Consider the following 23,614-nt stretch of genomic DNA (forward strand, 5'->3'; position numbering starts at 1 on the left):
CTCTGCCCTTACACCAAGCCGTGCCTCCTTCCCGCCGAGCAGGGCTGTGCCTCTATTAAGATTACCCTTCCTCTCCTCCCAGGGCTTCCTCTGTATTTTTCTGCTGAAAGTCAAAGAAAATAACAAAGCCGGGGCTGCTCTCCAGCCTCCCCCAGATTTCACTGCCCCCTCTACGACAGCTCAGTCCCCAGCCTTCGCTCTTCCCAGTAAAGCCACATTGTTGGGGATCTTCCCAGTTGATTTCTTCTCCCAGCATAAGGGATTTCCCCCGAGTGCGGACGGCTGCTGAAAGGAACATACATTTGGGTCTTCATTGCTTTCCTCTGGAATCCTCCTAGGGACTTTTGGCTTTAAACAAAGAATAGCCACAACCAGGGCCAGCATAAAAAGCTTTAAGGAAACTCAAAGAAATCATACGAAAAGGTTAATTCTGTCATTTCCAGTCCTGAGGCAATAGTCTCTCTCCCTTGTGTTCTATCGGTCTTTTTATACTTGCTGAGTTCCAGGGAAATGGGTGGAAGATGTGGAAATCCTATTGCAAAAGCACCTGCCCGCTCCTTTCCTTTCCCCAGAGAGCAACACACAGAACATTCTATTATTTAGTTAATTGCAAAGAAACAATTACAAAGGAACTCGGCAAATTCTCTCTAATCACAGCGAGACCCATTGCAGTTCAGTAAGTTCAGCAAATTAGCAAATAAGTGAACATAAAAAGGAAAGAATAACACAGCTCAAGCTGCACTTTGTTCGTTTGTTTTGTCACTCATAGTTTCTGTTTAATTATTTAAGATATTTCTTCATAACATTCTAGTACATTTTGTATAATAATGAAGGTTTACTAGCATAGAAATGCAATATGCAGCTATTAAATATCTGCCTAGAGGAGAAAGAAAACTGCCAATTCTGTAGGTAAATTATAGAGAGCCTGTTCAGGAAAAATTTCCAGGTTAGACAAATAGAAGGTTCTGCCACAATTTGTGTAAGATACAAATAAGGATTATTGCTAGATAATGACAACGCTAAGTAATGTTTGCGCAGAATGTTATAACTTGTACTACAGGCATACACGGTCAATCCCCTGTTTATTAAAAGCTATTCTAATTTTCCATGCATATAACTAGAGGCCATTTAAACATAGCCTTTTTTTACAGCAGCACTGTAATCAAATGACAGATTTTACAGTATTTCAGTTCTAAATTCATATTATAGGAAAGATTTTCAAGCTCTATTACGTTACTGAAGCAGAGTTAACGGATTAAGGAAGGGCAGAGGAGCGAGATCCAGGTGCGATATTATCTGGCTGATAGCAAGGGAGGTAAGACAGCCCTTTACAACGGGCATGATGTCCCTCCTGGTTCTTCCCAGACCATTTTGAGCATCAAGATTTTATGATACATCTGTTCACACTACCAAGAATAGAAGCCCTGAAGGGGCTTGTGTGGTACCCAGCACAAAGTGTCTTTGAGGCACGCTGGCAAAAACCCTACCAAATAGAAGGGGAGCTGTCTCAGTCTGAGCAACATCTTGAGAGGGGAAGTTTTGTTTATACGCAGCTCCCGTGAGGGGAAAAACAGGAACGCTTTCCTGGAGACCAGAAAAGATGTACGAATACATACGCTCTTGGATTTGAAAAAGGTAATTAGGACAGGCAGACAGTGGAAGGGGCAAGAGGAGCAGGGTACAACTTAATCAGTAGACTACAACAGAGTATAGTTAATAAGAACACAGCAACACTCGCTGTTCAAGGCTATTCCTTTGAGCACAGCAAGGACAGAATGAGTGCTAAAGGTCACTTATAAGCAAGAGCCAATGTGCCTTATACACATCTGAAAATAGGGCAAACATTCAGAAACTGATGTCAGTGCTGTCTCTACCAGGCAAAGAACCACATCAGCAAATGTTAGAAGGAAATGTCAGAGAACTGATGCAGCACCAGACCAACCACCATACCTGAAAATCCTCCCTAATAACATGGATATTTTGCTCTTTGCAGATCTTAATGATGCCCACAGAATGAATGAAACTTTTTTTTTTCCCTTAGAAATTCATGTGGGGAAAGCAATTAGTTAGCTGACAAACCTACCATAAACAGATGCCGCAAAGCTTGCGAGGGTCAAGGGCGCTCTGACTTCAGATGAAGCCAAAGCATGGTTTAATACAACTAGTGTGAACACTTAATTGCTTTCCACTGAATTCAAGACTAGTCTGCTGCAAGAAATCATATCAAAACTTTTCTACTCATGCCACATGGCTTACCTCCAGCGTTTAAGACTCAAAACCGAAGTTTCTGCTAAGAAATCCAGAGCATATGTCGGTGGAGCAGAGGAAAGAACAAAAAACTGAAATTTAGATAATATATTAAAACACAGATTGTTTGTTTCAGTCTTGTACTCTTATAGCTGTTTTAGTCCTACAGCAAGGACTCTGCTTGATAGGAAGATGACTACAGGATTCCCATGCCTTCACAGCAGTTAGCAGGGTCTTCTATCTTCATAAAGCAGCGTAAGGCTTGTTTTTCCTGGGAGTCCCTAAATGCTTTTTCAGTGGACCTGGAAAGGAATGCAGACATCCTAGTTCCTCCCACCAGAGCTTCATAAACAGCAACAATAACTGAGGTGAGAGGATACACTATGAGTAAATTGGACAGCCTTTGGAACCCTGTAGACTCCTATTCTCTCCCCAGCTGACAGCAGACCAGTTTCACCCAGTCCTCTGGAAGCCTACGGCACTACCGAACCCAGCACAGGGACAGCTCTGTGGCCATGGTGAGTTCAAGTACTGGTTATCCATTCTGCGTCCCTCCTACAAAAGGTTTCCGAGAAGTATTCATCAATAATGTATTTAGGCACGAACAGTCACCACAATGATTTCTTTTGAATCTTTTATCTGAATTTCACTGGTTTGGTAACTGGTCAGCATGACTGTTGCAACCAACAAGCAAGCAGCACAACAATAGGTGGAAAGCCATGAACGAAACTTGCTGTACTCTGCGCAAAGCCAGATATGTTTGAGGCAATGGCATGGCTTTTAGTTACAGGATTTCTTTTTTGAATAAAACACCAGAAGCCAAGACAGAAAACAAAAGCCAATCACCTCTTTCGGTTCCACGAGGCTTTGGTCAAGAACACCCTTCACTCCTGCTGGGACAATCTTGAATGTGTACTAAAGAAGTTGTTTCACACCCTACCTGTTTAAGAGTTATCTTGTTACTGTCAGCTGAGGAAAAGAGTCAGGGGTACGAGGTCAACCTGGGTGCAAAGTGAAAGCAACAGGAGCATGCAGCAGAGGCCAGAGGAGCAATGCAAATAGAGAAACTGCAGCAGAAATGCACGAACAATTAATTTACAAACATTAACTTTATTTTAAAGTTCAACAATTAGGAGAAAATAGATTGCAATTGTTTTAGCTTTTAAAAAATCCCCAAATAAATTACATAAAAGACTTGCACAGTTCTAAATATTAAAAAGATCATAAAAATTAATAGCGCTCTCACATGCAGAGATTAATCCTTTTCCATTTCGACTATATTAAAAGTTGCCTGTGCAGGGATTATTGTTATAGCTATGCAGAAAACAATACAGTTTTCAGGTCTTGATGTCTCACTAAAGATTTACAGGCATAGGCACTTAAGGGCAGAAAGAGATCAAGAGAGATAACATCCCACGGAAGTCAGATCTCTGTATTCACGCACATTCTCTAACTAAACACTACTGTAAATTGCAAAAAGTTTTAAGTAGGCAACATTATCCTGTATCAGCAGAATGGAAAGTATGCTGTTAGATTACATAGGTTACATCGGAGTTTGATTTTAATTCAAGATCTTGATGCCCCCACAAGTACCAGTACTTTCTACACAAGACGTATTTTTCAGAAACTGAATATATTTGTATTAAGCCACACCAATTTTTACTGTCCTCAGCTCCCTGCTAAGGAAAAACATCATTTATTCAAAAATTAACTTTTTCTTCCTTCATTGGTCCACACTTCTTCCCAGTTTTACAGGTGCTGGCATTCAGACAGATAACCACAGAATGAAACCTAGTGTCAATTACTACTCCTTTCAACACACTCCATTACAGTATATAACAAAACAACATTAAAGACTACTAATACGTGGATGTTTCTCTTTCTACTGTACCACACCAAACTTTTGGTATGCAGTGAGCATATAGTTATCTTCCAAACTAAGATATGAGTTTGAAGTCCAGCTCAAGTTACGTATCAGATTTTTGATGGCTATGAGATAACAGGTAGCTCTAGACACATCTTCTTTCATCCTAGAAAACGTTTGCTCCTTTTCACCCTGATTTCTGTCTGTGCCTTTGGGTCATACGAAAATACTATCTCCTCTTTATCCAAGAACTTGTCTATTCACAGCACTACTGCTAGTCATACACTCAGTTAAAATGCAAGTCTTTCTGCTCTGTATCTACTTCCTAATATTTTCATATTGGTTATTATAGCACAGTAAAGTAAAAGAATGTCATCTTCATTATATTTGCTGTCCAAGTATTTCCCTATAGGATAACAGCTAGGTAGGTATTTTATATCAGTCTTGGTGGCGACACACTACACACTCTCCCCTTAATGTGTCAAAGTCCTCAGCTCTAGTTACTCTCTCTGGAGGTATCCATGACAGGGTCACAGTTACAGACTTGAAATATTATACATAAGCAACTCAATATAGCTCTGCTTCTACTTAGCAAAATGACTCTTTTTCATAACATGACTTCCAGAAAAAAGGAAGAAACAGGTCTCAGCTTCTGCTAAGAGGATTCTATCCCTTTTATTCAGTATATTTTTTTATCCTCGCTGCAGATGACAGTCATGTGACCAAAGTACCAGGAGGAAAAATTTACCCAACGGGAGTGTAAATGACATTCTTCAGACTGCTTTGGGTATGGAGAGCTCCCAAAACTGCCTTTGGAAATAGCACAGGCTGCATTTCCACTGATGGGATTAAATGAAATCAGCTGCATTGTGCTGCAGCCATCCAGTTTCCTCTTTGGCTGCAAGTACTGGCATGAACTATGATAAGCCTCAGATAGTGCTTCATTGAAATCAAAGAACTGAGACAGCTCTGACTGATTAGTATTCTGCAAACCAGTGGTGACTGATTTTTAACTTAAAAAAGAAGAGGGAAAAGGTGATAAAAATCTTATATTTAAAAGTGTGCTTTCTGTTTACAGGAGGCTTTATTACTCCTTGATGACAAAGAAACCATTAGGGTCTCCACAAAAACTTCACTGTGTGTTCGTAAAATTAAATTCTCCTTCCAGCTGATATCATATAATTTATCTAGTTCACCTTAAAAAAACCCCACACACATTTTAATGCTTATGAAGGATGTTGGCATGATAGTAGGAACTATAAGGTCCTCCTTCCAGTCAAGAAGTACAGTCTGCATAAAAGATCTGGAAAGACCCCTCTGACGGTATTCTCCACAGCCCATTATGACTTTGGTCCTTCCGTGGACAACGATATTGTCAAATAGCATTATTTCTGGATGCAGACTTAATTCCATTATAATCCAACGTACCAATTCTGCTCCTAAACCAAACTGCATGGGTTAGGTTTTGCGTATTACGCTCATCCTAATCCATATGCCTCAGAATAGAATGGGTAGTGCCCATGCTTTCCAGCAGTCAGCCTTGTAGCTTTACCTGATGACAGAAGACGGCTGTATATTGTGATCCCTCTCCCAGCCTGTGACTGGACTTACTGTGCACTCGCAGTATGTACAAGATAGTACTGAGAAGAGAAATCAACAACAGCAAAGCAACATTAGACTTAAAACCCTTTAGTGCTCAGTGTACGAGCAATCTAGTTAGGTGAAAGTTTCAGACAGTCAAATGATGTAAGCTAAAACAGAACATAAAGGAACTTATCTCCTACGTCAAATGTTTTCACATATTAGACATGAACCTGTGTAATCCACTCATATTTGTGATACATAAGCAGAAAAAGCAGTCACAAGGGTATCCTTCACAGAACACTCCTCCTATCATGCACCTTCTCTGACAAATACAAAAAATTGATTACATGATCAGACACTTCAAATACAAAATGGTACTACACATATCACAGCAAGCACATCTGGAAAAAGCAATAAATAAGAAAACCCTGCTGATACAGTAGGCCTAGAATAGCCCTATGACAAAGAAATGGCTTTCTAAAAGCCTTTACAAGGTCTGCACAGACTGTAAGTGTTCAGTATAAAAAATAAACAAAAAAGATATTAAAATGTGACACAGTAAAATTTTTAAATAGAGAGGATCTGGTAACAAATACAAGCTGTTCCCCTTCATGTACACAGGATAAAAATTGAAGCCATGTCATTAGCCACTTTCCGATTAAATGAATTATTTTAGTCGACCTGAAACAAAACTTTGTTTGACATGAAATAGCTTAAAGCTTTATTGCTTTCATTTAAAATTTGGCAATTGAATTTATAATGTTTTGTTTCACAATGAGGATTAAAGTGTTTTGTTTTAGTTTTTAAATCCAAACTCTCTGTGTACCAGGAGGATAAGGTTAACAGTCAGTCAGTGGCTTTTAGCCATAAAGTCTGCAGAGACAACATATCAAACAATTACTCATTTATAGCTGAAATAATGACAACTGTCATTAAAAAAGAGCTAATATTCCCCCTTTTTTCATCTTTGATATGCTTTATCTTGGTAAAAATAGTTTTGTTTGTGAATCAAGTAATTCAAGATCACCAGAGCCTATTACCAAAACTTAAAAGTGGGTCTAGTTTTTCTTCATCTGCAACAACGGAGAGACAATAACAATATCATCTGAGTCGTCTGAGTGAGCTTCATCCATAGACAGAGAAGGAGTAGGCTGCGATTGCTTCTCAGAGGACCTGGCTGAAATAATTACAAAGGAAACAAGGTCATCAATAAACAACATTGACAAAAACAAGCCCTTGTGGGAACTGCAATATTCTCTGAGCCATTAAGTTTCCAGAATTACTTACAGTTATGAATAACTCTGATCTATCTTTTTCTGCATACAACTATTCCTGTTCCTCTTTAATGAAAGAGCATGCATGGCAAGTATTAAGTTGACATACTGACCACGCATGATTTGTCTTATTGTCTTTAAATCTTTGCAAGTGGTTACACACCACAAAGTAAAGCAACTCGATACTGAAGCCATCTCAGGTCATAAAAACAAATATTTATTAGATGGCCAGAAAAGGCAAGACTGACCCAAGCAAGCGTAAGCTAAGCAGAAAGGTCATAATGAGAACTTCAGTCAGATATAGATAGAGAAAATGGAAATCAGTAAGGAAAAAAAGGATGGAAGCTCTCAGTGACTTTCATCCTTATATCTGTAAAATACCAAAAATATTATTCACATGCTGTACTACCTTACTTAATGACAATAAAAATGGTGACCACACTATGGTTTTCTCTTTTTTTATTTTTCTTCTCCCCTTTTGCTTCTTTGCTGTTTTTCTGGATGCATGGTTCTGTGCATCTCATCGATTCCATTTGAAGAAATGTTCAGGGCACGAACAGACAGAACCCTAATAATTCCAATAAATACTAGAAAATCAGAGGGATAAAATGAATACATACAAGGCCCCTAACGTCTGAGGAGCAGAACCAGCAGCTTATATCCCCTCTGCGAGAGATCTATGAACTAAATGATGACAGCTATTAATACCTTCTAGCACAATATCCCCCCCTCAGCTATCAATACCTCCTAGCACAATATTCTCCCCTCAGTTCCACTTATTTTCCAGTTTAAAATATCAATTCTCTGAAAACACTATCGCCCAGAGAAGAAAACAAACCAAGACGACCTGTGGTAGAAGACCATACACTAAGATTTTGACACTGAAATGGAAGGGAAAATGGAGGGCACACAGAGAATACTACTTGGGGAGACAACAGACATGCCATGGGTCTCATGGAAATAAGAAGTTCCTGACACAGAAAAAAACCTCCTGGAATGGAAGAGGAGGCATACACAGCAACTGGAATGTGGAATAAAGAAAGGGGACTGCAACCAGCCCAGAAATAGAAAAAGAGTGACAGAGAGCCTGTGAATGGAAAGGAGGAATGCAGGGAGGGCATTATATTGACCTCAACCTACAGAAGCAAAGAAACACATGACTTTCTAGTTAAGTGAAATTCTTCTCTGCATCAGTCAACAAATAATGTAAGAGTTTTTCTGGAAGATTCATAAGCCAGTAGTACTGGTGATAAGGATGAGCAAAGAGAACTTCCAGAAGCAGGCATGATAACTAGAAGATGCAACTCCAACAATAACCAGATATTATACATGAAATAGCTTAATATTGTCCAAATCACTCTTGATTATATCCTGGTCTTGACGTCTGAGATTTTCTTGTCCTCATCTTCAGTTTAATATACTTCAGAGTGACAACTTTATCTTTGTGCTTGTGAAGGGGTAAGCACTGATTAGACTTAAGGGTTGTATGTAAATTCATTATGATTTCAAAAAAGACTTAAATTAACAGGTGTATCCAGAGTGGCTAGTGATATGCAGAGAGAAATGCTGCCCTTATTCAAGATTGCTGTGCATGTACAGAACATATTCTTCCTTCCTGCCACTCCCCTAACAGAAAGAAACAAAATGCTAAGTTTCACAGACTGAATTGTTATTATCTGTTCCATTTAATGGGAAGCAGCAGAAATGGCTTTACAAATCTCCAAGTACTGTCCACATTCTGAAGACGAGCAAAGCAGCACTGAATGCTACATGAGTTTTGCTTTTCTTTTTTCCCCCCCAAGAAAACAGAGATATCTAACCTGATGCAAACAATGAATTAAAAGTCTGTAATGCTAGACCAGGATTATATAAATTTATTCTAGCAGATACATAAGGTTCTTAAAACACATTTTCATCTTTCCCATTCCTCTCAAAATAATGCTGAAAGGCTAGTGAAATTAAATTACTTACTGCAATATATACTTTCACTGGAAGTTTAAGATCATTGCAAGATCTAGAGGTCACAAAATGCAAGTTTGGACTTGGGGCAAATGAAGCAAGAGCTTGTTCAACAGCTGCATGATTTAAAGCTAAAGGAATTTGGTTGCTTTAAATCACTCAGCTGTTAAACAAGCTCCTTGTCTCATGTACCTTCCAAGCTGCAGGATGACCAGTGAAATACATTAGATCAAAAAACAATTTTGCTGGTGGATTTTTACATCAGTCATGAGCTAGGAATGACAGATGCTGGACTTTTAGTTAACTTTAACCTGTTTAAGCTACATGAATTCAAATGGCAAAAAACTTGCTATAACCAAACAGATTGCCGAGGGGTCACATTTCTTCACAGAAGTGGCATTTACACCAGAACGCTCTCCTTTCTTTAGTAGGTTTTTCCCGACTTGTCTTTTGAGAGAGTTTGGTTAAACCCTCCAATACACCAAGAGTTAATACTTCACAGAGCTACTGAGTGCAGGACAGTTTTTTTGGCAGTTGCGTAGTTACAGAAGCACATATCCAGTATGCCTCTTCACAAGCTACCTAGATACATTCTATCTTCATGCCAGATTTTGAAAACGACTCCCATATTCATAAGATCAGCAGCAAATATAACCTGCTATGCTCCCAATCTCTCCTTTTTGATATTCACCAGAAAAGGACTGCAAGGAAGAAAGTTTGAATGCTGATGGTCTCCCCTCTATCCCTTCCAATATAAATTCTTCCAGAACTTCTTCACTCATCACTTTGTCATCATAATCTGCAATAAAAGTTAGCCTTGGAGACTCCATAGCTAGACAGTAACTGTGCTCTATTAGTATTCATACTATTGCATTTACCAGACTAGCTTCATCTTACATCCTTCTTTGGGTCTTAGAAACACTTCTTCAAAAGCACAAAGCATTTTTTTTTTTAAATTATTCTTTCTCTTTGGGTAGAATTTCACAACTGATTTACTCTGGGTTTAGATTAAGCATACCAATAACGAGGCAAAACAGGATGCTGCAGCATTTTTTTTTCTGGATACTGTCACTAGGCATGACTAAAAATCACTCGAAACCGTAACATCTCCAGAAGCAAGTACTACCTACTCCTTCAAAAGTAGAATATGTTCCTGAATATGGAATACAGTAAAGTTTCTTAAACACATTTTCCTTCACTGAAGGAAAGGTTCTGTATCCACAACCTTTGCAAATCTGGCTTATTCCCCATCTCATATCTTAGAGAAACAGCCTCAGCTGCTTACAGCTCTGTTTCTGAGCAAGTCTGCAGAGACTGTCAGCTTTTCACTGACAAAAAACAAGTCAATGTTTCTCAGGTCACCCTCAAAGTTGCTCTTTTTTCTCCAGCTGGTCCATAAAAGCCTAGAATATCCCACTCTGGATAGAACCAACCTTTTTCAGTTTGTTTTTAACTTCTTTGAAGCTGTATGTCTAAGGCTGTCTTATCTGCATCATTGTTTTGCCTTTCCTACTCAGTACTTCTAGCATCCTCTTAAAAGCCTCTTTGGCTTTAACTCCTCTTCTCACAAGCAGCAATGAAGAATTCAAGAAGGAAACCAAATGGCATAAGAGCCATAAAAAAAGAAAGACATTTTCCCAGTTTGTATTATAATAGTACTAGTTGGCAAGGTTATCCAGGACTTCATTTTTCCCCTTACTGCAGCAACTGAAAACTGCTGAAAAAACATGACTAAATACACATGGCTGACTAGGATGGTTCTTTTTACCAGATGTCTGTCCCCTTCAGAAGCTAAGTCAGGACGGTGAAAATGCTCTTGGCTTGTCTATGGCTTTGGGCCCAAAACGTAGTGGAAAGTACCATACTACAGCTACAGGGCTGGGGGGATTGAAAAGGAAGTAGAGAGGCAATACAGCGGAACACCATATTCCTTGAATAATTACCACTCACACCAGAGAGAGACCTTCCAAACCACAGCTGTGACAGATAGGCAAAGCACTGCGGGGAAGCTGGTACTGACACTGTCAAAGCTTTTATTTTTTATTTAAGGGACTGCACTTGCCAGTATAAGCAACACGTCATCAAATTAAAAGACGACACACACACACAGAGTACAAGTATGCATTTGCACATGTGTGTGCAGGTGCAGATGTTCTCCATAAAATTGTGTGTGCACCCATACAAAACTGACGTACTTTGGAACACAGAGGGAAATGAGATTACCAGGAAGAGACGACATGAAGATTGAAGGAGGTCTCTCGAGTGCTGCTGAGACCAGTTTCTTTTCTGTAATGTAAACTGCAGAATCTGCTTTCTCACTTGGTGCACTGGACATAGAGGGCCTGCAGAAAGACATACTGCACAGCATGAGGCACAGAACAGGAATTGCAGTCTGTCTTCACAGGGTATGCAGAAAAGTTTCTTGTGTTGCTAGCCTCCAAGAGGTAAAAGCTTATCACCTGCAGAAGTGAACTCAGACACTAAAGTGAAGTGACAGCTATGTAACTCTCCTTGTAACCATGGCAGCCAATATTAAAAACTTCCAGGGCGGTAAACCTTGGAGAAAAAGGAAGTATTTTTCAAGACAGAGTCACCATAAACCTAAGCAGTAAGCAAATCACTCTGTTCTTCATGAGCTAAGTACTAGACTGTATGCAAGATCGTATTCTAGCTCTTCCCTGTTCTTCCTCCACATAACCATTAACTTTTACATGTCAGGGCTTCAGATTCACTTACTTGAAGCGAGTGTACTAGCAATCAGTTCAATAGTAACTGCAATTTTTTAAAATTTTTTTTTTCCTCCGAAGAGTAATTATTTTACTTCACTTTTCCTCATTGCTATGGAAGAGAACACGCAACAGGACATGGGAAGACTGCTGCTGCAACAAGAAACCTTTTAAGTTGCATACCCTTTGAATTTTCTCACGAGCAAGCTTTCCCTTGTCTTTGTTGGAACAACGGCCTTGTTCTCCTTCTCTGCCAAGGAACACACACTAACATTCTATAAAAAAAATGATGCCTCTCCTGTAATAAAAACAATTTTGCTACGGCGTGTTGCAGAAATACTATTCCTCACTTACCTCTCCTCAAGCATTACTGTACGTGCTAAGTGAGCCCTGAAAATGGACTGGATGAATGTCACAATCTCATCTTTCTCCTTGCAATCAGAAGACAAGCTCAAGGAGTTTGACATGGAAGACGGGCAGGAGTTCTGCAAAGCAATCGGATTAAAGAAAACTGACCTTTAACAGGTTGCACAGAAGCTTGACAGAAGCTTTCACAATCTTAGTCCTGATTGTGAGAGTGGTAATAGAGCAAATATTCCCATCTTTTAGTCTGCGGTCTTTAAGATTCTGTAAGACTAAATCAGTAGGAAATGCAAATCTGATCATCATACAAGCTTTGAAGCTTGTATGAATCTGTATTCAATTAATGAAAGAGCAGACTCCTGCAAGTAAAGTTCATTTATTTTCCAGGAAGGAAACCTTTCAAAGTCGAAGGAGGTAAGGCAACCTTCATGATGTATATATCTTCTGCTTGTATCAAGCAAAAGTAGTCAGCCCTACTACATTGGGCCAGTTTACTGCATGTAAAGTGCAACCAGATGGACAACCTGGATGGAGAATTACAAATTAACTTTAGACTGCTAAAGGTCAAAGGATAAGTTGGCAAATGATTTACAGAAACTAAATGCTTAATTGCTAAGGAAATTTTTTCATATTCAGAACTGAGCAATCTGGGGCGAGTTTGACGTGACAGAGGACACTAGAAGTCTTCGGTTGAGCATGCCACGTGCAAGACTCCTTTACTTTTCAATCCAATCAAAGATGCCTTCCAAATTCTTCTTTCTGAACTTCAGTGACAAACGTTTATCTATTACTACAAAGATTCAGTAGTGAACACTTGAGAGCAAGTACAGTTTTCAATAGCACTCCGAATTAAAGTTAAAGGGGACGTTATTAGCTGATGGGAACCAGAAAGGAGGAGACCTAGTTACAGTCCATAATGCAAAGAAGTTATAGCTTTACTTCTAAGAAAAACTGTGAACTAAAGAAGATGGAAAGGGAGGCTAGGGAATGAGCTCCATATCTTTCTGGAATTACAGTGGTGCTGTCAACTAGTGCATTAAAACATCACTGGGTGATTCAGAGAATTAAGTCTGTAAGTACAGTACTTTACAGTGTAAACTAAACATAATGGGATACCTGGATACCCATTGGCCCCAACAATTACCTTGTTGTGAGATTTTGCATCATGCATCCTGTTATTCAGCAACAGTTTCTGTCGAGCTAAATGTCCTCTGAAAGCTGCCTGAAGCATAACAACTGCCTAGTGTGGAAAGAAATAAGCAGATGTTAGCTCCTTTGAAAGATGGCAGCTATAAATTAAAACAAGAGTCCAGAGGGAAGAGACACATGGGGAAAATAACTTTTCCCTGTGCAATGGACACTCTTTGATGTCTTGACATTTTCTTATGTTTAAGGGATACACACACGTCCCCATTACTTCACAGGTACTCTGCTGCAATCCAGAGAATCTCCAGCTGGTGACAACCCATAGACATACACCTCCATGGTTTAAATTCAATCTGGGAGGAGTTCATGATTGGTCTTATCAAATGCAGTTAAGTTCTAGCTGCCAATATTAGCCTGTATTTCACAAATAGAGCAACATGCTCCCATTCCCATATTAGATTCTGGCTACCCAGCAGGCTCTGTGATGCTCTGGTACAATCAGAAACCAAGCCAATGGCAGACCACTGTGGTGATTACGCTGAACGTAAGTCTCTCCTCTCTACTCAGAGATTTTACTGGATTCTAATCAACAAAAAGCATCTGGGCGTAAAACAGTATGTTTGTGTCCCATGGTTAGAATTTGTTCTAATTTCTGAAAGTAGGATTTTTGATGTTCTGGAAGAAATAAATGTAAGATGCTACGTTGTGCTATTTGAAAAAACAGTTTAATCAAAACCTTTATCAAAAGGTGCAAAACATTTATCAAAAAGTGACAAGTTTGTCAAACAAAGTCAATTTCTTCATAATACTGAGATGTTTCTTCTTAGCAAAGGCTTCAAATTCCCACTTCAATTCTTTCCAAAGACTCATCATAGTGAAAATGAAAACATTATTAGAATTACCTAATATAGAAAAACTTCCCTGTCTGTTTGTATCAAATTTTTTTCAAAATTTTCAGAAGCGTTCATCTTGCAGAAGGTACCAAGTACAGAAAATTTGAGACCAGAAGGGGAACACTTTGACAAGACATATCAAACAAAACCAGGATGTCAGAAGGTAGATCATGAGCCAGCCTGAAGAACAAACGTGAACTTGGTACAACAGTTCATATTACAATAAAACCTCTTCAAAAATAAAGAAGTTATTTGTTTGTGCTTTAATACAAATTAAATATGTTTTACTGTTTTGTTGGGTGTCAAACACACTCACCTCATCCAGAGCAATTTCTTCCTTCTGAAATGAAAAATGCTTAAGTTAATGCCACAAATATACACAAGTTTTATCTAATAAAGATTTCCATATTTTCCCCAACAATTAAAACACACAGAAATACCTGTCCCACCTCCTCCTGAAAACTCAAACAACAAACTTAAGGAAAAAAAAAAACTTTTCATCTTTGAAAGATGTATGGATAGTTCTTTTGTCTTTAGTTTCCTAAGAAGCATTTACAAGACCCACCTCACACCATGTGTCCTATACGTGGAAAAAGCAGCATTATGTTGTTGCCCATAGAACAAAATTTAAGGTTAACACTTTTTTCCTAGATCATTTTGTCCTCGTTGAGTGTAACTCAATACACGAAACTTCCTGTATTGTTTGGAGGATTTCTGCAAGGGGAATTTAACTTCTCAGTCATACTCCAAGGCAGCAACAGCAGCAGCGCTGCTTCAACCACTGCTACGCTTCCTTAGTTCTCTGCTCACCCAGACTCCCCCATTCAGAAACTGGCTATCTCACTGCAGAAACATCAGGGTTCTAGGGAGCAAAGTCAAGAGAAGCAGCAGGGAGGACTTGAAAAAAGTGGAAGAGAAGATGGTGGTAAGGAATCGTACTGGGAAGCACTGCTGCAGTTCCTGGAGCCTGGCAGCAGGTTACTGCAGATGCTAAAACAAGAGTAAGATTCAGAGGTGGATGGGGGGTGTCCTCACTGTGTCCTGATAAGAGAATTTCACCTTGTTTCGGTACATCTTCCACTGTCTTTGGATGATTTTGGCTGCTTGTTCCTTCCTATGATCTTCTTTGCCTTTAAGCATGCAGACTGGTGAAGGCTGCAAAGGAGAATCTTCAGCTTAGTACACTAAAGACACAAGTTGGAATTCTATGAGGGAAACAGGTTACAAATGACTCAGAAAAATCAGCACCAGAGTTGTTAAATGTTCACCCTGCCTGCATGGTGGAAGGAAGTTAAAGAGAAGACTCTTAGTTCTGAATACTGCTCACGTTCAAACTCATCATCTAGATGACTGTTACAGTGAAACACATTCCTGTCCCCATTTTAGCTGTTAGCAGAGCATGGGAATGGAAAGGTTTTCATTTACACATACATCTATTTTTCTATGCATTTTAAAGCAATAGGAGCTCCAACAGTCCAACCCACTGCTTTGTTGACCAGAAATGGTTTGTATGTTATTGACAGACTGAGAACAAATGTCAGTATACCTAATTTTGCAATTCTTCTCCAGGAAAGACTAGTATTAATTAATTGGGGAGCTCTCTCATCCTGGCAACCGTGGCCCCATAATCATCTGTTTAAGCTTACTGATGAGTTGGCCATCATATGACACCGACAAGACAGAGACCTTGTGTAAATTGGCATAACTCTACTCTTCTATCACGAAAAAATTAATTAGAGGAAAAAGAAAGAAACCAAGAACAAAACAAGATTTTGTTCCAGTTATTTCTTCTGAGATGTGGTTGCATATTTCACCTCTCACCATCTGATCCTTTTGATCCCTAATTATCCCATACTAATTGTCATGCCTCACTTGCCAAACAAAAGTTAACTGCAATTTTAAAAGACTAATTTAATTTGTTGGTGTAAAATTCTAAGTAGAGGAACAAGAGATTTTATAGACTCTGAAAAAACCCTCTTGATTCTGTGAAGAGGATTTATTTATAACCTAAAAATGCAGAGTTACAGGCTTAAGTTTAGCAAATGGATCATGTTATATTAAAAATGACAACCTACTATTAAAATGAAAAATTGGTAGGAACTTAGCGATAATTACAAATAATGGGAACATTTCAATAAATGGATGGTTATTGGCCAAGAGTATATATATAGTCTGCAGAGGGAAAAAGGAGCTGTTTGTTGGCTGTTTTTAAAGACCCAAGTTATTTGGTATTCAAAACATCATCTAGCATCCATCAGCATATAACACACAAAAAAGAATCTAAAGAATTGCACAGTATATCAAAAACCAGCACCCTCTTAAGCTAGTGGACATTTTTATTCATATTTTTTACTACCTGTATTTCAGGGTCTATTTATTCTCAAGTACAAACGATAAAAATCCCCAGTAATAATTTTCAACTAGTTTTTAGTGAAATGAGATTAACATGACCACACTGCATCTGAAAGCACGTCTGTCAGCGCCCATTCATCTCTACTGGCTAGTTACAACAACTTTTGGCAGAGGGACAGAAGATGGCAACAATATCAAGTTCAGTCATATTTCATGAAAAAAACCCAACTGATTATAGAGTCCCATTTAAGACTGTCCAGGATTAACAGATGCACAAATATATTTATTAGATACTGGAAAATCCAGAAAGAAGAGGTTATGAATACCTCAACTCTAGAAAAACCTCAATTCAAAGGGGATAAAGGTTTATTTTATTGTATTGATATCTTCCCTAATTCTTTACTCAAATATGATGTCCCATCAGCAGTGGAATTAAGAAAAACCTCAATTTTCATGATGATTAGTGTTCTACATCCTGTAAACCTTCCCATTAAAGAGTACCCTGGTTCCATCAAAACAGAAAGGCTAATGAGTATTTTTCTGACGGACAGCACGTGTGTCCTAACTGATCACCTGACCAGTACAAAAATAATTGAAAAGGGTTTTTTGTCTTTGCCAGTCTGCCAGCAAGCACACTTACCTGTGTCTCTCTCCTTTATCTAACTGTCAACTCCTACAAGACCTCCCTCCCTCTACAAAATTGGACTGAAATTAGCTAATGGGTTCAGATGTTTTAAAAAGATATAAGCAAAACCACAAATGTCTTTTTTTTTTTTTCTTAGAAAGTAAGGCAAAAAAACCCAAACACTTAAAAGTGTAAGCTTTTTGCAACATTCCACTGAATAAGAAAAAAGCGATGGCGGGGCAGATAATCACTAAGAGAACAGCTCCAAAAAAAACCCAAGTTGCAGTGGTAATTATTGAAACAACTTATCAACAAACTCTGGGAATTAACCATTATTCAGAATCTCTGAGACAAGATTTAACGCCTCTCTGAAAAGACAAAACTAGCAGCTATTTAGACTATCAGCTCAATTTGCAATATATGAGTTAGATGCAAGGGGAAAAAAAAAACAAAACACAAAAACATGTTTCTGTACCTTATTAAGCTTTTCCATTGTATCTTCTGCCATTTCTCTCTTCTCTTCCTCCAATTTCCCTACTTTCTGTGTCAGGTTCTGGATTTCCTCACTATGGTTGGAAAAGCAAAGATATTTATAGCTAGAAATTTTCTGTTGTTTCTGCTTTGAAAATACTGAACCTATTTCATAAGATTTGGTTGCTTTGGTTTTTTTTTAAAGGCCAAAGTGGGAAACTGCTCAGGATAACATAATACACATTCTTATAGTAACAGACATGTAACATCAATTCTCAAGCTGTGATAGCACAGCCTTACGTTAAAATTAAAAAGACCCGAGGTTACAATGGTACCCTTGATACTATTAATATTGCATCTAGATCTGCTACAGTTTCATATTTGTCAGTCATCAAAGTCCTGGTTAAAAAGCAATAATGAAATAACTTTTTTTGCCACCCTTGCATAGGATTATTATCAACAGTTACACAGAATACATGAAGTAAATGGAATGATATATTGGCAATGGTATAGAAACATAGGCTAAGGTAGACACTACAGTTTTTTCTTAGAAAGAGAAAAAAATGTCTCTGAGCCCAACATGGCAACTTTATTTTTCCATTTATCTTATTAATTTTTATTATAATTTAATTCTTATTTTTACTATACTTCTTAGTCTTCCACTTCCTCTAAAACCACTCTATAGAATTCTTCCCCTAGTAACTTACTCCATCCTTCCAAAACAGTTCTGATTAAATGAATTCCCAGCTTCCTGCAGTTCAGATGAACTCCTATGGATTTTGAGCCACTTCAAAAGAGAACTATACTTTAACAGATTTTTTTTTGGTTCTGAAATGATCTACTAATACAAAATACAATACCTTAAAGTCTGCTCTTCTGTACTCTTTTCTTCCATTTTATTCTGCCACTTCTGCAGCTCCAGCTCCACTTCAGCCTTAGCCTGCAGTAACTGCTTGATATCTAATCTATACAGGTATAAGGAAATTAAGCAATACTTAAGACATTCATACTTCAACAAAGTAGTTATTTTTTGTTTAAACTTCTAAATAAAATAGGTTCTCAAATTTCTAAAGTAACTAAATGTTTACTTTTTCCTTTTAAACAAAACAAAATGCAAGCGTACATTGTTCAGAAGCAAAAGGCCTCTTTGCATGCTCTCACTATGCATTTTTGTTCAGAGGCGAGTTGACGCCGGAGGCAGAGTGTCTTATCAACAATACGTAGCTGTGTGCACATCTCTGCTCATGATCAGATTAACCCGCCTGCCCTTATGCACTGACACACCAAGTGAGTTCAAGCAATACAAATTGCAAATCAATTGCTTACTGGGGAGAAAAGAAGTCACAGTGCATCATATGGCAGAAGGCAGGCTTAAATGGAGAAAGTGGTAGATCATGACAAAACATGTTGAAAAAACAAGATAAATTTTTACAGCAAAATACTTGCAAGAAGTGCTGCATAAAGTGACGTATAACCCTTCAAAGGCTTTTCAGTGTGGTTGGCAAAAAATATGCCTTGAAAAATGTGTCAGAAACAAGCAGAAATTCTCATTTTCCACCCTCTCTCTGACTTTTTTTTCTGCAATGTAATTTTACAATGCTAGTAGGACTAGAAGAAGCCTTTGAAATAAAAGCTGAAGAGACCCTCAAAATTTGTTTTCTTGCTGAAAATGTGAAGGACTTATTACATCGTTTCGTAATGTTATAGGAAATAATTAAATAATTCACACCTACAGAAGAACAACATCTCAGACAAGGGTCGCACTTACTCTTTATTGAGTAGGAGATTTTGAAGTGCCTTCCTATCACTCTTCAGTTTCTTCACTAGCCCTTGGAGGCGACGACATTCCTCAACATGGTCTACCTGTTGAGAGGCTGGATGATCCAGGTCTACAGAAGGCAAAGATGACACAGCAAGTAACTGTGATGACTCACTATCTGCTGATGACACCCTGGTGTTCTCCATGGCACATACTTTCTAAACAGGATAAATTTACACAAAAAATACAAAAGAAAAAAGAAGAAGAAAATTAAATTTAGCATTAAATGATTTTATTTAGGCCATGAGAAAAGATAAATGGAAGTTAATTCTAAAATGTGCATCTATATGTAACAAATATGAGAAAAGAAAAAAGGGAGGAGGGGCACATGGTACAGACATCAGTTTACGTATATAGGCCAGAACGCACAAGGCTTATACATTGAAGGACTACATGCCATGAGCACAAGCCAGTGGTTCTGCATTTTCTGCTCAAAGACAGGTAAGATGGCCACATGATTATGATCACTTACTTTTTCTAGTTCTGAAATCCGCCTCATCAGCCTCTGTCTGCTCCAGTCACTATAATCTAAATACAATAACAAAGCTTTAAACATGAAACTATATCAGCGAGTCAACATTGTTCTTGCTTTTTGAAACTTCTGTCCATGTAGAAAGACTATCTAAAGACCTCTGAACCCCAACTTTAAATACGCAGCAATGAAAAAATGAGAATGGTCTTAAAATATCTGACTTCTACACCAATTAGCTCAGAAATCAATATAAACCATTCACATTCATCAGTTTTCAACAACTGAAAAACAGTTTTCCAGTGAAACGTCAAATCTTCAAGTGATTCCACTCCAGAATTCTAAGCGATAATAACAAAGGAAATCCAGGTCTGACTGGAGCAGCATATCCAGAATTCAGAGAGAGATTCCTGTAAGAAACTTCTCATTCCAACCTTTGCCTCTCCTGAATCTTCAACTTTGTAAAAATTGCCTTATTTCTACATTGTAGGGTCCTGCTCTCAAACACATCTTTCAAATGTACCCAAATCCCTTGCTCCATGTTCACCAACTTTTCAGCACATACTTTTTGTTTTATTGGAAGGAGGAGAACTGCTCAGTACATGATCTAGATCTTCTTTCAGCCTCTGATTCTCATTCTGCAACTCCTTGATGTTCCTGGATAACCTCAGGACAGCAGCATTCAGTGCCTTTAGTCGTTTTTGGGTATCTCTGCCCTCTGTACTTGGAAATGGGGTCAAAACCAGAAAGTTAACTTAAAAGCAGAGATCAAAGAAGCAGCATTAAAAAGAGTGGAATAGCCTCACTATTCAAGTCAGCTGGCTAAGTTAACTGTCTCAGCTCCCCCCCAATAGCATTTCTCAACACTTTTTACTTGAGGAGTTACCTATTCTTTTAGGAAAAAACATGCAAAGACCATCTTGCTCAACACTTTCACAATACTTTTAATTTGTGTCAAAGAAAGCCGATACTTTGAAACTTTGAAAGTTCATTTATTAGTTTTACTTCCTCCCCCACTCTGTTTCATTAACGCATAAACAAGGGTGCTTATATGAGTTTTACTTATTTGGTTTTCTATTTGTTTTGTTGACCAACCTTGTAACGCTTTACCAGCGCTCTACGGACCACTGATTTAAAAACACTTATCTTCAGCCAATTGGGGTACTCCTCCAAAAAACTGTTCAGCATGGAAAGCTAACCTGCGTGCTCTGAATTGCTTTCTTTCACTTAACAAACAGATTGAGATTGGGAGACAGAGGGGCTATACATAGATGGAATAACTCTTAAACAAATCCAACACACAAGTGTATTTTCAGATAACTGTGAATGCTGCTCTAATATAAAAGAAACTATTCCTGTGAAAGTAAACCCCAGAGTAATTTCTTTCTTCATTTAAGATACATGTCAATCAATGAGAGATTTGAAACAGATTTGAAGAATACAGCTAACCTTGATGTGATGGGAATAAAAGGCATCAGAAAAGGGAAAACCTGCTATGCGTTAAAACTGTTTTTAATATATTACAGTGATTTTGCCTTTTTAGTTTTTCTAATAAAACCAGGAAGAAATCTCAGCTTCTAGATGTGCAAAGTTGTAAAGTTTGTTCACAGAACAGATTTCTAGTGAGATGAAATACTTGTTCTTTATCGCTATGAGAAAATTCTTAAAAATTTACTTCTGAAAACAAACGTCTGTAGTAACTGATGGGCCTACTTTTGGAAAAATGCCACTGCCAACGACAATCACAGAACAGTTTGTTAAGGAATCTTACATCCCATCCACTGGAATAATTACAAGGTAAAAGGGGAGACAGTCTACAATCAGCACGTCAGAGTGAAAAGCTGAATCTAATCTACCTTTTGGAGATTAAAAGGCAATGAAGCCATAAAAACAAACAAATAAGGCTGTCCAGATGTCATGGATGACTATTCATACAGCTGTCCCAGGCAGGAGGAAAAAAAAAAAAAGTAAAAACCAAAACACAACACACCACCAAAACCAGGAAGTGACAGAAATGAAAGAAATCATAACCGTATCACTGAGTGCCATTATTTTAGGCTTATCAAAACCTAAATGAAAGAATTGCAGACCATTTTGAGGACTTGAAAGGTTGCCTAGTTTCTAGCTACAATTGGATATTACAGCTTCACATACAAATAATTGTATTTCAGTGTTAACACTGAAAAAGAGGAGCTAAATGCCATTCACTTCAGCCAGAAATAATGTAGACAAGCATCATGAAACACTCTCCTACAACTCTTTCTATGTGCCAGAGCCCTGACCTTCAACATCATTTATTATTTCAGTGCTCAGCCTCTCAAGTAGAGACTGACAGTCACATAATGGAGACTGCCCTGACCACTGCTTTTTGAAGCTATGAATACGTGAGGACAAGGAAGAGACCTGATGACTCATTTTCACCTGTAAATAAATTAGGTGTGATGGCTTACAGCCTCGAGAGGCTAGTCACTGCATGCCTGAGCCAAGAGAGAAATTTTTTTTTTTTAAAACAGTGACAAAAAAAATTGCAGTTTTCAATCCACAACAGACAGTGAATTAGGGAAACACAAGCAGTATCCATAATGACCCATAAAGAGTTCTCATATGTTTCTATCAATCTAAATAATTACACCCAAAATTAAGATAGGTGCCTGTACTTAACACTAAGAGGGCAAGCATATTTTGAAGTGGTGTGGTAATAAGTTTTCCTATCCCACAAGACTCTATTACCCTCTTCTTGGCTCAAATAACACTCACTTGCATAGATGCTTTTACTTTGCTCTCTTACTGGAGCTTTGTCTTTTGCCTTTGTGCTTTGATTTTTATTTCCTCTATAGAGCGTTTACCCTCACCACCATGCATACACCTGCATACTAGTGACAAGCACTAGTAAAAGCTTCTCCGACTGTGTCTTACTAATGCCACTCATTAATATCTCACAAAAGCTACCCTGACCTGCAGGTCTGTCTGTCTGTACCACAGGAAAATAATGTTTACTCGAAAATACCTTCTTTGCAGCATACACCCTAGAGCAAGACGCAGAACTGACTCAAGAGTAAAATGCCAAACATGTAGTGAGTCTGTTTCAATCACCAATGATGTCAGAATAGGTGTGATTATGGGGGAAGATCGATTTTATTTAATGGAGATAAATTTTCAGAGCTTTCAATACTTTTTAAATAGTATTTTTCCACATCCACAAAATGGTCTATCTACAAGGAAAAAAACATGACTAAGACATAGGCCAAGGCTGTGAAGCCAACCAACGCAGTACCAAAAAGCAAATCCAGCAATCTAAATGACAAAATAAACTGTTCTCATGTAGTTGTTTAACATCAGTTAAAGTAGTATGTGAGAGATACATCAAACACATGTACGCAAACATTTGCCTCAAAAGAATTAAACATACTTTTTCCTCATAGTCTCAGATTTTGCCAGGAGGAGCTGGAGACGGTGAACCTGTGAAATATGAAAAATAGATTCCGTTAAGGAGCTAGGTGTGGAAGCTGACATTGCTAATGCAACACATTTATCCATTAGGTGAAAATCAGAACAAGACTCTTTGCGTAGTAGCAGAGGCAATGATGCCATCACGGAAAATCAGGCTATTGTTATATTGGCTTTCATCTAGACATTTATGGATGTACATTAGTTTCTTTATTTCTGCCTTTTGGTTAACACACTCAACTTACTGAAGAAAAAAGGTTTTTCAGTACATATGTCTGGAGCTATGAGAATATCTATGAAAATCTGATTCCAATGACAGGTGCAGCTGTAGCTGTAAGAAACATCTATCTAAAACATTCCATTTATACTTCGACT

General features: G+C 38.2%; 2 protein-coding genes across 5 annotated transcripts in view; one reads left to right on the forward strand and one right to left on the reverse strand.

Moving 5' to 3' along the window:
- EIF3B (eukaryotic translation initiation factor 3 subunit B) overlaps positions 1-23,614 on the forward strand; it is a 396,012-nt gene that overhangs the window by 260,240 nt on the left and 112,158 nt on the right. The gene's annotated exons all lie outside the window — the stretch shown is intronic.
- Positions 3,340-23,614, reverse strand: part of IQCE (IQ motif containing E) — a 28,059-nt gene continuing 7,784 nt past the window's right edge. Inside the window, exons 11-23 of one of the 4 annotated variants that reach the window (XM_075165307.1) lie at positions 23,202-23,251; positions 20,358-20,515; positions 19,796-19,851; positions 19,273-19,481; positions 18,365-18,469; positions 17,509-17,599; positions 15,116-15,211; positions 14,373-14,396; positions 13,162-13,257; positions 12,009-12,139; positions 11,152-11,285; positions 9,620-9,727; positions 3,346-6,872 (exon numbers count right to left, since the gene is read on the reverse strand). In XM_075165307.1, coding sequence (XP_075021408.1) covers positions 6,754-6,872; positions 9,620-9,727; positions 11,152-11,285; positions 12,009-12,139; positions 13,162-13,257; positions 14,373-14,396; positions 15,116-15,211; positions 17,509-17,599; positions 18,365-18,469; positions 19,273-19,481; positions 19,796-19,851; positions 20,358-20,515; positions 23,202-23,251 — 1,377 coding nt within the window. In that variant the 3' untranslated portion in view covers positions 3,346-6,753. Of the gene's footprint in view, positions 6,873-9,619; positions 9,728-11,151; positions 11,286-12,008; positions 12,140-13,161; positions 13,258-14,372; positions 14,397-15,115; positions 15,212-17,508; positions 17,600-18,364; positions 18,470-19,272; positions 19,482-19,795; positions 19,852-20,357; positions 20,516-23,201; positions 23,252-23,614 lie in introns of all 4 variants that reach the window. The other 3 variants (XM_075165304.1, XM_075165306.1, XM_075165305.1) reach the window with 3 other exon arrangements.

Source organism: Calonectris borealis, chromosome 16 (genome assembly GCF_964195595.1).
Source record: "Calonectris borealis chromosome 16, bCalBor7.hap1.2, whole genome shotgun sequence".
NCBI lineage: Eukaryota > Metazoa > Chordata > Aves > Procellariiformes > Procellariidae > Calonectris > Calonectris borealis.